Source organism: Prinia subflava, chromosome 2, assembly GCF_021018805.1.
Source record: "Prinia subflava isolate CZ2003 ecotype Zambia chromosome 2, Cam_Psub_1.2, whole genome shotgun sequence".
NCBI classification, from domain to species: Eukaryota; Metazoa; Chordata; class Aves; order Passeriformes; family Cisticolidae; genus Prinia; species Prinia subflava.
This window is the reverse complement of record NC_086248.1, coordinates 20,802,899-20,817,378: the sequence shown is the minus strand read 5'-3', so window position 1 is coordinate 20,817,378 and position 14,480 is coordinate 20,802,899. Positions and strand designations below refer to the sequence as shown.

Here is a 14,480-nt window from a genome sequence, read left to right as displayed (position 1 = left end):
CATAACCAGACTGTAATTCAGTCTGTTAATAGCTCTGCCCCATCTTTAACGTTCTCTGTAGATATGCAACCCATGAATCCTTTCTTAGCTATTTTGCCAAGGATGTCAGTTGTGTTTTTGAAGTGTTTTTTTCTGGAAGAAGTCGAGTGATAGTAACTGCAGCCTTAAAACAGCTTAAATACATCAACATCATTCAGAGAGGATGACAAATTCATTTTAATACCCCTCCCAGGTACTTAGAGAAACAGAAATACCAAAAATATTATGAATCTAGTGTCAAGACCTCACTCCTGTGCCTCAAAACTAAAAAAAATAGTGCTATTCAGTAGTAAAAAAAAATGTTTTAAAGGGAACTGAAATCTAATGTCTGGCTTCAGATCAGAGACAACAGCTCCACAGGAAACCTACTGGGTTGAAGACAACAACTGGACAAAGGAAGTCTCTTTCCAACACTTTTTCCCAGATCCTTTGTTGCTTGGAAAAAAACCAAAAAAGCATCCTGTACCTTTCCCAAACAAAGTCCTTATCTAACAGCGGACATATAATTTGTTCCAGGATTACAGATACTGAGTCTGGTTCCTCAGTTAGAGACTGGTAGGATTTAGTAGCCAAGGTACAGTGCCACACGAATGCAGCTGAGCTGCTCACAGGACCCACCTCATTAGAAAAGCATGACAACCATCATTACTGCAGCTCACATAAATAAGGCAGACCTCTGCTGGCTCTGCACTTTGCAAGGTTAGGGGTCTCTGTGCTAATATTTCACTTAAAACATTAAGGTTTCAAACCCTGAGCAAAGCCTCCCTGATTTCGAACTGAATTACTAGCTATATATGCAATACTGCAGGGAAGTCAGTGAGATGTACTGGAAGCACCTGAACTAGCTCTCAAAAAGACAGTTGTGGTTCAGAAGAATTGCCTGGGATTCTCCTTTATTCAAATTAGTTTAGCCAATTATTTAGCTAGATACAAAATAACTAATTGTGATGCTAATAGAAAAAGGAGGCCTACCATGAAACAGATGAACTGCACACATAGGAAAGACATATCCCATCTGTACAGTAAAAATGGGTTGTCATTTTAAATAAGATATACAAAACTGTCTACTAATAGGGGATTTCTGTGTTTCACAAATGCCAGTACTGGGTAGTTGAGAGAAATAAGCACTGTGCTGTGTAAAATACTGTATACTGCTGTTAGCACATAAATTTCTGGAGTCTTGCAACACTGAAGACTTCAGGGCTTAAGTTAAGGGGGAGAATAAATTGTCATATGCATGTATGGTGAAAGTGGGAACAGTATCAAAGTTCCTACTATCCTTCAAAAAGAGACAACAAGTCTCTTCACATGTACCGGAAAGAGCAGTAATCCCAGTTCAGCAGTTTTACAAAGAACTTTCAGAAAATATATTAGTGGAAAATCACTTCTGCCAAAATACACTGACATGTGAGTTCCTCAGGATGCCATCAAATCATATCACTATGCTGCATTACCTTCTGCTTTTGTGTAGATTGAGATATTTCCATTTACCAAGCCAGCAAACAAGTATTGAGACCTATATGTTAAGCTCATAACAGTTGATTTTTCAGGAGTGAAGAAGTGTTGAAGTCGAATTTTCTTTGAGCCTTGGCAACTTTTGTAAATAGAAATGCTATAGAAAGAAGTAAGAAAAAACAGACCTGTGAAATTATGCTTTACATAGTTCTTGTTAGAATATGTAAAAGAGAAGTTTAGAATAAAATATTGGGGGAAAGAGGATTTTCTCCTTCAATTCTTGACACCCCAGAATGTCTGCGTAGACAACTTGCAATTACTTAACATTGACATATGACAACACATTCATATTATCTTGTCTGCAGAAATAGTTATTCAAAAAAGAGGCATAACAAAAATTCTGCTCAAAGTCCTAATTATAAGTCTATCTAAAACTTTTATTAGTTAAAAAAATAAATTTGTATTATGGGGAGAATTAGGGAGAAGAAAATAAAAACTCACTACCAGATGTTACGTACACTTAAAATTTCCACAATTCCTATTGACTGTTACAATGGGTATGCTAAGGATACTGTTAAGGCTGTAATTAAATCACTGATTTCTAGAAATGCCATTTTCCTTGGAGAATTTTGTTCTCCTTCATTTACACTGGTTACAAAGACCTTCAAAAATCACATGTAGTTACACACTTATGCCCTCACTAACTACAAGAAGATCTGTTAGTTAACTGGCCCCTAAGTTTAGAACATGTATCCTTGTTCTTCAACACAAATCAGGTGATGGCTCAGTAGGCCATCAGTTCAAAGAGAGCAAAGTAATTCATGTCAATAGTAAGCAGCAATATTATTTTTTCATGTGACAAATTCTGCATAATATGACAGGGCAGAAGATTAATGGATTCCTCTTTGCCATTCTGCAAGGTTTCCAATACCTGAAGATTACATTGTAATGTTACAAAAGTAGTATTTATATTTTTCAGATATGATGAACTAATACTCTTTCATCAAAAAGATGCCCTGCTTTAATTTCAAATACCACAGGGTGTAATATTAAATAACATAGAGTGCATTTTATCCTTGATTTGAGTGGAAAGGATACTTTGAGGTCACTGGGATAACACTTGGATACTTTCTTAAAAAATAAACATTTTCTTAGAAGTATCTCACACAATTTTGCTACAGAATAGCAAACTTAATCAATAAATCATTTACATTACACTAGAACCAAGAATTACCTTCCTTCTTCCATGCCAAGGCAAATAGTAGGCACATTAGAAGCTTTTGCAAGAACATTTTCGGAGTCTGGAGCTTTGTTTTGCTCTTTCAGCTTCTCCTCCTCTGGTATGTAGACCATGCAGAGAATCCGTGACTCCACATTGAAGCACTCAATAACCTTGGGGCTGGAGCTTTGAAAGGAGACTATTGCAATCTGGCCCATCTGATTAGTACAACTGCCGATCTGAAATGAAAAAAGGAAAATAAAAACCAAAAACAACAGACCACGAATGAAACCTGTCTCCAGGAAGATCAGCATGTACAAGAAGGAATGACTGGAATGTTAACTGAAGAGTGCATCTCAAGTTGTATGTACGAACATGAATTTTCACGCTTTAAGACGTAAGAGAATAATTCAGCACAAATACAAGACATGTCAAAAAATATATATACAAACTTGCCTTCTACACTCACAAAAAAATTATGGTTTTAAAGCAGGAATAATATTAGGGCCTATTCTGATATCTGACTCAAATGTATATAAATTATATAATACAATTACTGTAACTATCTGTGCAATCTGCTATTTTAATAACTGGTGTCCTAAATTGTCTCAGGTTCATTCAAAACAGGTAATATAGCTGAGGCCTGTCCTTTCCACAGGAATAGGTCTACAAAGAAATGCTCTGTCCCAAAACAAAGAGTCTTGTAAACTTGCTGATACAGAAACCTAAATTGCTCCCTGATCCAGAACTATCATCAACATGTCTATAAACTTGTACATTTTAGGGATCAGGGAGAAGTAAAAATTCTACCCAATTACAGTACATGTTTTTGTATAGTAACTCTTTCTGTTTATATGAAATATAAGAGAAAGAAATACTTTGTAGCAGTAAAAATACTTAATTTACATGTTTTTGCAACAACTGTTCACAAATGGCAAAGACAAAAGGAAATTATATGGGTTGCCTTGAAAAAGACCACTAAGAAAAGCTATTTCTAACTTTTAATTCACAAGGGCTCCCTCAAAATTTCAGTATAGTAGTAACTAGAAAAGCTCTAGTAGTAACTAGAAAAGCTCCTGAGATCATTCATTTGCCTTTTTAAGAACAGCTTGTATCCACCTCATTTTTTCTGGAATATCTGCATAGGTGGGGTCATAGCAATACGCAGAGTAAGTTTTTTTTTCTGTGCAGATTTTAACAGATTATTTTTGGCTAAAGCATTCTTGAAATATGAAAACAGACAGTAGGACAGTGTAAGCTCATATGGGTTTTAGCAGCAATTGTTACAAATTAGCACTTAACTCCCTTCTGAATGTGCTCAGCACTTTGGAATTTGTTCTGTGCTGAACAAATCACACACACTTAACTGACACCCTACAGAGTCCAGCCAGATCACAGAGACAAATTAGCTAACCCTTTACCTTTAAACTAATAAACAAAGAGAAAAACACAACCCAACATTTCTTTCATATCTACACATTGCTGAGAGTCACAAAAAGCAATGGAAAGAAACAGGAGACAAACACTTTCAAATATTAAAGATTACACTTACCCAAAGAAAACCATGCTCCACAGCACAAGAATCTGACTCTGTTTCTCCAGCAAGGTATGGCTCAGGATTATAAGCAGCACATTCAATCTTCAAAGAGAAGAAAAGAGAGCTGTTACAGCACATTAAAAAATATGCCTGTTTCTGTCCATTTTTTTTTTTAATTAACTAAAATATTTAAGGATATGAAAGAATGTCATAAGGCAAGGAGTCAGTTTAGTTCACCCAGCCTGCCATGGGCAGGGTCAGCTGTTGTTCCTGACAAATTCCTTATCTACCCCTACAGACCTTCAAGGTCAAAGGCAACTTATCTTTTGCTAATCTGCTCAAATGCTTTGTAACTGTTATAAAGTTTTTCATGTCCCCAGCTTGACACTATCCCTGATGTAATCATTAGCTTGTTACCTCTCATCTCAGACACGAGGTACTTCTCTTTCTCTTCAGTGTCCTTTTACATGTAAGGCTGATAAATGTCATGACCCTGCCTGAGACACTTCTTCATTAGGTTAAATTAAGATTATCACTTAACTACATCTATTTTTTTCTAAACAACTGCTTTTTCAAATTTTTGTTTTTAAACTTATTCTTGTCACTTTTTCAACTGACATCTCTCCAACAGATGTATCAGCCTCATGTGTATATTCAAGAGTCCAGACTTTTCTCACCTGAACACACTGCTCTATCAGAGCTGGTAGCAGCACTACACCATGGTTCCCTCTTCAGAAGCCTGTTTCTACACATCTAATTCAGGACTGCTCTTTGTGACAATGTTATATTCCTAACCAATCCTTACTTTGCTGGTCTATTAAAATCACTTTAACAGACCAACTAAACCACCTCATCAATCTGGATTTATGAAACTCCTAATTTCTCCCTGAGCATACCATGTGTCTGTCCTGCTGACTGTCATCCTTTTTAATTTTCTTTTCCTCCTTCAAATTATTTCTCCAGGTGCCTTAGTCATTTTGAATGCTAATACTATCATTCTTCAGACTCCCTTCCAATCTCATGTCATCATGTTACTGTCAGTAAATTAATAACAATACAAATGATTTTATCATGCAGGCCATTTAAAATAAAAATGAAAGCAACACCAGACTCAAGGTCTGTATTTTAAGTCCATCCCAACTCTGAAGATCATTCAAGCATCAAGGATCTGAAAAAAAACCATTTTATCACCAGTCATGGATTTCTAATTTCCCTAATATCCACAACAGATTCCTAAAGCTTATGTAAACACTTCAAAATATATAAAAGCAAGTTGTAGAGAATAAAAACGTTTCTAATGAGGAGTGAGACTACATTTTTACACAAGAATCTCAATAATTCAAACCAGCATTCTCATCTTAGACATCAATGTCCTTGGGATTATATTGTAACTCTAGAGACAACTCAGTTAGTATTAACTTAGGCTACTAATTTAGTATTAACTTCCCATAGCCTGGCAACATCACCTCCCAACACTGAACAATTAAAAAACAAAACAAAACAAAAAAGAAAAAAAATATATTATTTATTCAGCAAAGCAATTCAGTGTATACAGACAAAAATTTGAAATCAATAGATCAGAAAAAGAGAAAAAAAAAAAGAGCTATCCATGCCTTAGCATGTCTCATTTAACACATGCTGAAGCTATCTACATGTAATTTACAGTAGCTATGACAATAAAATATATCACTAGTGAAAAACAAGACAGTCTGCATGTTGGGTATTTCCCAGGCTCCTCGTTACACCTCTGTGTCACCTTGCATCTCAGTCAGAAGTGCTGGTTTTTTCCACAGTTAAACCCTGGTAGTTTAACTCTCAGTTTTGACTGAAGCCCAGGATGTTAACTTGCCCTGATGGCTCCCTGCAGCACTGGGCAGCCTGAGCAGCACACACAGAACCAACAAACAGGATCAGCCAAGCAACTTCCCACCCTGAGCTGGGCCTGAGAGCCAAACTGCAGCTGAGGCTGCAGTAAAACTTAAGTCATATTTTCTAGTAATATCAACGATTTGGGAGAACCAGGAATGACACCTGGGCTCACACTCACATTACTTTAGGAGCTGCAAAACTGACAAAGTTAGCCCAGGGCTGAGGCAAATATTGTCACACAATCTGCTCTCCTGAGGTGACAAAGGCAAAGATCATCAGCCAGCTGTAGAAATGACAAACTTCCCTTTCCTTTCAAAATAAGAAGACTCTGTTCTAACTTGATTACAAGAGTTGAGTCTGGGCTTTCACAGATCCTGGTATGCATTTTTACGACTTACAAATACCTAGGCCCTAAGGAAATCAATACATAATTTAAGTTTCTACAAAAACCTGAAAAATGTTGGTTATCTCACCAGTGGTAACTTTAGAAAGTAGTCAGTACAGAAAAAGCTGTTTAATAAGACAGGTATGAGTGGTTGTATGGGAAATCAGAGTGTTTCAGTAAACTTTCACTGCTCTGAGCACCAGTGTCACAGGAAAAGATTGTCTTACCACTATTAGACATTTCTAGTGCGTTTTGAACCACCAGTTATTTTCCCCCAACATCCAGGCTCGTGTACTGACATTTTAAGTGAAGCTGTCAGCTGAACTTCCCTCCTGTGTAGGCTGTTCCAGCAGTGAGGGCCTGCAGAATCACCTCTTTAAGCAGCCCCCATACAATGACATTAACTTGACTTTGGGATTCTATCCACACATAGACAATTTTATTTCCATTACTCTTTTTGCACAAGACTTACTGATTGATGGTCAGTAAGAAATGCTGTGGATACACAGGAAAAATAACATCCAGCACTCTTCCCTTCCATCTACTGGTTTGGTATTGTACTTATTTTCATCATAAAGTCAGCGGTGAATAAGGCTTCAAACTGATACACTGCTTTAGGAAATGAACCATTAAGACAATTTTGCTATCATTGTTCAGAATATGATCTTTTACATAAGATTCCATGAAACATAGTTTTAAAAAAAATTAAAATATTGTTCTCTGTGTGCTAATAAAAATTAAAAGTTTGAGGAGGATTTAGCATAGTTACACCAGGAAAGGACAGCTTTCATGGAGATCAGATTCCTCCTCTTTGAAAGCTTTACGTTACTTCTGAGCCCAAACAAACACTTGGAAATATCAAGATGAATTAAAAATTCCCATCAGTTCTGTCTACACTGAGTGATTCACTTACATATGAAAGTGAATGTCATACAATGTAAAAATAAACATTATGCTCCTTAGTGTCTCAAAGATTGCAACATTTTGCTTTGACTCTTCTAGACCTTTAATTGCTAATGGTCTTAAACCAAGGTAACCGCTCAAAAGAACTAACAGATGTGAACTAATAGATGTATTTACAATATAATATTCTTTAGAAATTATATCACACAAAAACCGATTATTGTAATCTCATATCAAAAATTCCATTCACCTTAAACTCCTGTTGCTTGGCCATCATCACTGGCATGTGTCTAACAAGGAGAGGATGTTTTTCCTTTTTGATTTGATTCCCATCATCTTCTATGCAGAACCAACCTAACAGGTTATCTTCCGCTGTAATGGAAAGAACAAACAATAAACATTCCACAGTCCTTTCACTGAATGATCACTTCCACTTTTCCAAAGGAACAGAAAAGAATTCTGTCAGGACTAGTCAATACAGATCAGGCTGTTCTTATGCCATGGATGCATAAATGACAACATAAAACTTCGAGCAAAAATTCAACCGTGTAGATTACATATATAGTGATAATGCAAAAAAAGACACCTTATATTAGCAAAATGTTAAGGGTAGTCTCTTAAAGATCTTGTAAATTGAATATTGAAAGAGGAAAAAACACATCAAACCTCTCCTCAGATTCTAGGAGATTGCTGAACAGCATTTCTCTGCCTGTTTAAGTAACAACACTACCAACTGTCAGTTACCATAAGGTTCCTCCTCCTGCAATGATGGAAACATCCATTCTCTCTTCCTTTTTGTTACTATGCTTGTATTCCATGAGACATCACAAAAGCACTCTAGTTTGGCCATGTGCTGGTGAAACTTGCTTTCAAGCAAGTTAAGGTTTCTTAACTAGGCATTGAAAAGTCCAAGTATCTTTGGAAATCTATCCCCCTGTGCAAACACAGGAGACTAATAACATCACAGGACACCAAATTTTTATTGCTCTAACTTAGAAATTATTTGTGTTGATTTAGATGCAACAATTAGTAATGAATACTAGACTTCATTATAATACTGTTGAAAATATATTCTTTCATAATGAGTGCCCTGTTTTATCTATAATGTTATTACTTTGTAGTAATATGCAATCACTACTATTTACTGTACTGCAATTTTAAACACCTACAGACAAATTTTCACCAAAAAAGGAAAATCATTCTCCAAAAAATAAAAATAAATAAATTACACTGTACATTGAGAACTATTTTAACTTGTTAGAAAATTTGAGTAACTAGGAATTACCAAGGGCCAGTTTAGCCATTTGTAAATTGTTGATCCATGACTGTTTGATGGCAGGGGCAAATGTATTGAACACAGCTGTAAAGAAAGTTGGCCGCCCAGACCTGCAATACAGAAAAAGAAAAAGAGCCACTATAAACGTGTTGGGTATGACTACAGCCATGGCTAAGAATGTTGAGCAAGATGAAATTTCACTATTTTCTAATACTTAGACAAAGACTCAGCTCTGATTGAAGTATGCAGGCTATGTATGCCACATGTCCATCTTCCTATGCTTTACATGAAACGTTACAAGAGGAGCTGATGAAGGAATTGAACTGTGACTGTTCCCTGTTAGCTGTCACTGCCACAGTTCCTCTCTTGCTTCTTGCATCCAGAACGCTGGGCTGAACAACAGGAGAAAAACTACAGTGCTGCTCTGGACCATTAGAGCTCCCAGCATTACGGTGTAAGGGCAAGTCAGGCTTACCATGGAGACAGAAGGGAGGGAAGAGCTACAGATCCCCAAACCTTCATTCATACATCTATACCTAATACATAAACCAGTTTAGAAAGTTTTGTAATCAAGATTTCTACTGACTTGTCCTGTTTTCCTGGGAGTTGCAGCTGAATTCTGCAGCGATCCGCTGCTCTGATTTCATCTTCTTTTTTCAAAATCAGTTTTTGTAAACCTGAGGTCCAGTCATGGGCTACAGATTGGTTTAAGTTCTGAAAAATTAAAAAAACTAAGATTCAACACCAGTCTACCAGCCTGTTGAAAACAGGATAATAAGGTGCTTCCTGCATATAAAAAACAATGACACATGGGCTTCAATTAGACCACATTTCCATCATGGATAATTTAGCTGTATTTGCAAACACAGTTCAGAAATATCTGTACAATATTTTGTAGTGTATTTCATCTGAACATTTAATCTCACAGTTTGATGATGCAAAAATGAGATTCCCAAGTATTTGTCAAATTAAAAAATGTAAATTTATATCAGGTGTATGCACAACCCTTTTACTTTATTCCAGCATCACGAGTTCTGTTACTAAAGAAAATCTTGTGAAACCATCTACAAATCATACTGAAAATATGCTTTTGTTAAAATCTTTGAGTTTACAGAGTCATCACAAAAGATATGTGGTCTAAGTCTATTTAAGATGCTGAAACAATAACTCACTGCAAGGTGAGTGTTCTGTTGCAGAGAGTAAAAGCTTTACCTGAATGCTACAAAGCATCAAGAGTAACAAGTACACACAAGTGCACATACTGTCCACCATCAGAATTTTACGACAACTTAGGTGTTTTTCAAAAATAAAGAAGCTGACCTCATTCCTCAGCTAAATTCTTGTAATGATCTTACACATCTCTACCTGGAAACAATGACTGAATTTTAAGTTTTCAAAGTATAGTTGGCTCTGACTGTCAGTGCAGGCAGAAAGGTTTTTTATATGGTGAGGGGTAAATGTCTTACAGTATATCTGTACTCTTCATATTCCCAATTATGCAGATGAAATTCACCTTCTAATACTTGTGAAGCTTTGTCCAAAAGCACTGTTTCCATAAACTTCATTCAGAGTACACATTTTCACAAAATGCTATGTTTTATTTAATGTCTTGACTCTGAGGCCAAGATATGTCAAGAAAAACTCAGCTTTCATATATTCGTACATATACACACATTTGCAACCTGTGGTGGCAGGTAGGAGTTAAAAATTACATGTAACCACATATAAAACATATAAAAAAACAAGCAAAAAAGTAATTGTTTCAAGTCTCCAGACTTCATTTGGTGTTAAGTACTATATTTGTTTGCCAGAATATAAGCTAAATCAAAGAGATGTGAACAAAGCTAAAGCAAAATACTTTCAAAATTCTTCTGAAAATTCTTTTATATTTTTGTGATTTATACTCAGTTTTAAGTACAGTTTTCCCCCAGAATCCAGGATTATGATCTTGGATGAGGATCAAGAACTTCCTTCAAACAACCATCCTCCTACTACCATGTCTAACTGCATGAATCCAATTTCCTAACATCAAAATGTAATTCTATTTCCATATAAGCTTATCAGCTACTGAACAAATGCAGACACTTGTAGTATCCACCCACACTTAAAAACAATAAAGAAAAACAAGATTAGAAAGACAGCTGTAATCTATTTATAACAGTTAGCAGTTAACAGTAAATGCATTGCTAGAGGTAAAATTTATTCACTTTTTGCAGAGAGAACTAAACAATGTCTTGCACAGACCGTAGGGAGAGCCAACTATATTACTTTACAACAACAGACTTGAAAAATAAATCCAGCTTTGTTTATTACCTGATAGTTTCCTTTAAGGCTGCTTATTAATTGACTAATTTGACCAAGTACATTCAAGTCATGTAAAAGGTTCTGCAGATCATGGTACAGTTGCCCTGGTCCCATGTAGAGCTTGTCTGAAATTAATAAAACTGTAAGATTATACATAATAAAAAGATGCAATTCTCAGTTGAACGAGGAAAGTATCACAAAGACAATATGAAGATATATTACATCTTAAAAAAAGAGTTGTTTATTTTTACATATATCCTCAGAACTTCACTTTGTTGTTCCAGCTGCTTCTAATGTCCCTGCAGACAGATAACTCTGAAATGCACCCCAGGAAATAATGGGCAGTAGAATATATCACATACAACCTTTGCACGTGCAGGCATTACCACTGTCATTTTCTTTTAGATCATCCTCTTGCCTTTTTAGCTACAAACAAGATTCAAGTTGTTCACCTAGTATGATGGAGAGCACTAGCTGCAGTTTTAATATCCCACACTAGAACTGTAACAAATATCAGTGCTTCACTGGCCCCAAAATCTCTTGCTGCCATGGAAGCTTTGTTTAGCACTAAAAACAGACTTGCTGAACATATTAATGCAAACATCTTTCCTGGAGGATGTTTTTAGCTACATGACCAGCAAAAAAATTATCTGTAGCTTTTGCTATGATGTTTTAAAATTCAATATTTGCTTTATTGATCATGAGACAATTCTGGGTCATATATCCATATCCTAACTCTAACACAAACCCACAATTTCATTGAGCTACTTGAAATTTTACTGCAATCATGCTCAAATAAAAAAAGGATCTGTTCTAAAATGAGCAGCAGATCTGAACAGCAGCAAAATATTTTATGCTAATAATCATTAAGAACAAAGGCGTATAAGGGAACAGTAACTCAGAAAAACCCATTGATTACTAGGATAAGGTGTCCATTTAAATGCACAAAGCTTGCAAATCCCTGCTAATATACTGTGACTACCATGATGCTAGGAGCGGAATGGCTATGTAATTCCTTTGGAAACAACACTCACTCTCCCATAAAAAACCCCACCCTGACTCATGCAGAGTCAGCATGTTTCCATTTGGCTGAATGACAGGAACAGGACTGGATTATCTTGCCAGGAAACTCCCGCAGACTCCTTAGCTCACGCAGTGTAGCATCCAAACTGTGGATCCTTCATGCCTAGCACAGCTTTGGAAGCCAGTCTGTGGGCAGCAAACGCCCCGGATCAGAAGGGTTTCAGCGGTGTGTTGACAAGAACAGGATCTAAACACAGCACTGGCTAGAGGCTCAGCAGAAGCGGAGGAGCAGGGGCACGAGCTGTGCCAGCTGCTCTGGCTGCAGGGCACAGGGTGCAGGGCACAGCTCGGCTGCCACACACACACCGCTGGCGCCTCCATTCCCCCACCCCGCAGCAGGGCCAGGGTACAAAGCACAACACATCCAACCACACACAACGCTGTCCAAAGAGCCCACGTCAGAATACACATCAAAAATAAACATGTATGGAAATATGCCACCTAAAGCACTAGTATATTTTCAGTTAGGTAGCAAAATAACTATTTTCTAAAGACATTTTCCTGTTTGGAGGCATCATACAGATAAAGGCCATCATAATGTTTTTCTTTAATGCAATTCATTATGGTAAGCTGGAAGTCTGCTTTAAACCCTGAAAAGCATAAATTTTCAAGGCTCAAAGAAAATATTAATGGCTACTTTATTTCTGAGGTTTTCACTGCAGGAAAATGCAACATAAACCTGAAATATTACACATTCCTATAAAATATTACAATTTCTATAAAATTTATCTGGCCTTTAACTCTTCTGGTAAATTGGATCAATGAAATTATTTCTGTGCATTGCACTTGAGCACCAAACGGGAATGACTGCACTTTACTACTGTTTACCCATCCAGATAATAGATGCAACTATCATCCTCTTCTTTGCCTGCTCTGAATGTTAATTAAAAGAACAATCTAGCCTTTCTTACCCTTAAAACCAAATTAGTCCATAAGAGAAGATAATTACATTTATTGTACACCATGAAAAGAAACAACTATAAAATAGATCTAAGAAAAATAATCTTGAAATTATGCTCAGATTGAGTATGTTTCCAGTCTTGTTTCAAAAAAAAAAAAAACATTTCTCTTGAACTGCAGACTCCATAGTTTTATTAAGCTGCATTTTCACTTTCTTCAACCCAAATACTTGAAAAATCTACATCTGAAAAAATGTAAACACTTCTCTCCTTGTATATATCTTCTGATAGCTTACATCTTTTTTCTTGCCAACATCCACAATAATTGTAATTTGTTAAGTACCAGAATCACTAGTTCCTAAATGCATTAAATGGGGCTACTTGCAAAGAAAGGTGCAGATCAGTGTTATCTGGAAATCTGGCGATATCTAGCTAAAAGCCATGATAATGTGTCTGGCACTGTGAACAACACAAGTTGTATCATTCATGCTCCAAATTTCTCTAAGAAAAAGATAACTTCTGAAAAAAAAAAAAAAAAATTATACTAGACTGAAATAATTGTTTGATGAGTTGAGTTTTTGTCAGAAGTCCAGTCACCTGTCATTTACAAACTCCACTACTAAACAAACCAAACAGCTGCTGCGAAAAGACTACGACAAGTATTTTTGAAATTTAATTTTGTGGGTTTGAACCAAGAGAAAATCTACAACAATCAGGCTGTGAAAAGCTGAGTCTGTGAGGCTTCACTTGTACAGGATGGGTATTTTCACCCAAGCAAATTACATTATTCTTAAATTATAAAAGCCAGGGTCACTCTTTGTAGCTTGATAAAGACAGTTAGTAGACATTTTGTTTATTATTGTTTGGAGAACAGACATTAATGCAACATATAAAAAGCAGCATCCAGGCAAGTCCTAGATGCTACAGGACTTCATGCCACAGTTTTCAACTGAGACCAAAAACCAAGCTTTAACTGCTTACACAGATGGGCTTGCCCTGGGCAGTACATATATATCCACCATGCCTGATAATCCGCTTCTTGAAGCTTCAAATAATCTTACAAATATCTTTTTTCCAGCCTTGGAAAGAAGGCATAAATCTTGAATTTCATTCAGTAATTGTCACCTGAGTCTCTTTCATCTGCATCATGCATATTTTATAAGCTATTAATAAGTCAAGATAAAAGGGATGCAATATGAATGTCAAATAAACTAACCTGGCATTTGAAAGGCTGTCACACAGAAAAACCAAACCAAAGTAATTTTAGGCTCATTCATTAAAAGATCACATTCTTAGTATAGGAAAGGAAGCACAAAATCAAACCAGTGAATAATTAATGAGAGCCTGCTTCCATCCTCTGATGTTCTAGAAAAGAGAAGTTAAGAAGACATTTTACTAGTCAAGGACTAGATCAATAGGCACAACTAGTATCAGCCTTTCACCAAGGTCCTTAGTGGGCACAAACTGATGCAGAAAAATAAGGCTTCAGAAATCAACAATGATGTGGATTC

General features: G+C 36.3%; 1 protein-coding gene across 7 annotated transcripts in view; it reads right to left on the bottom strand.

Annotated features, from left to right (window-relative positions):
• ARHGEF10 (Rho guanine nucleotide exchange factor 10) overlaps positions 1 to 14,480 on the bottom strand; it is a 109,955-nt gene that overhangs the window by 24,871 nt on the left and 70,604 nt on the right. For 5 of the 7 annotated variants that reach the window (XM_063389330.1, XM_063389328.1, XM_063389333.1 and 2 more), the window contains 7 exons: positions 10,997 to 11,127; positions 9,270 to 9,397; positions 8,693 to 8,793; positions 7,658 to 7,779; positions 4,266 to 4,352; positions 2,729 to 2,952; positions 1,494 to 1,651 (listed from right to left, as the gene is read on the bottom strand). In XM_063389330.1, coding sequence (XP_063245400.1) covers positions 1,494 to 1,651; positions 2,729 to 2,952; positions 4,266 to 4,352; positions 7,658 to 7,779; positions 8,693 to 8,793; positions 9,270 to 9,397; positions 10,997 to 11,127 — 951 coding nt within the window. The remainder of the gene's footprint in view (positions 1 to 1,493; positions 1,652 to 2,728; positions 2,953 to 4,265; positions 4,353 to 7,657; positions 7,780 to 8,692; positions 8,794 to 9,269; positions 9,398 to 10,996; positions 11,128 to 14,480) is intronic. The other 2 variants (XM_063389331.1, XM_063389334.1) reach the window with 1 other exon arrangement.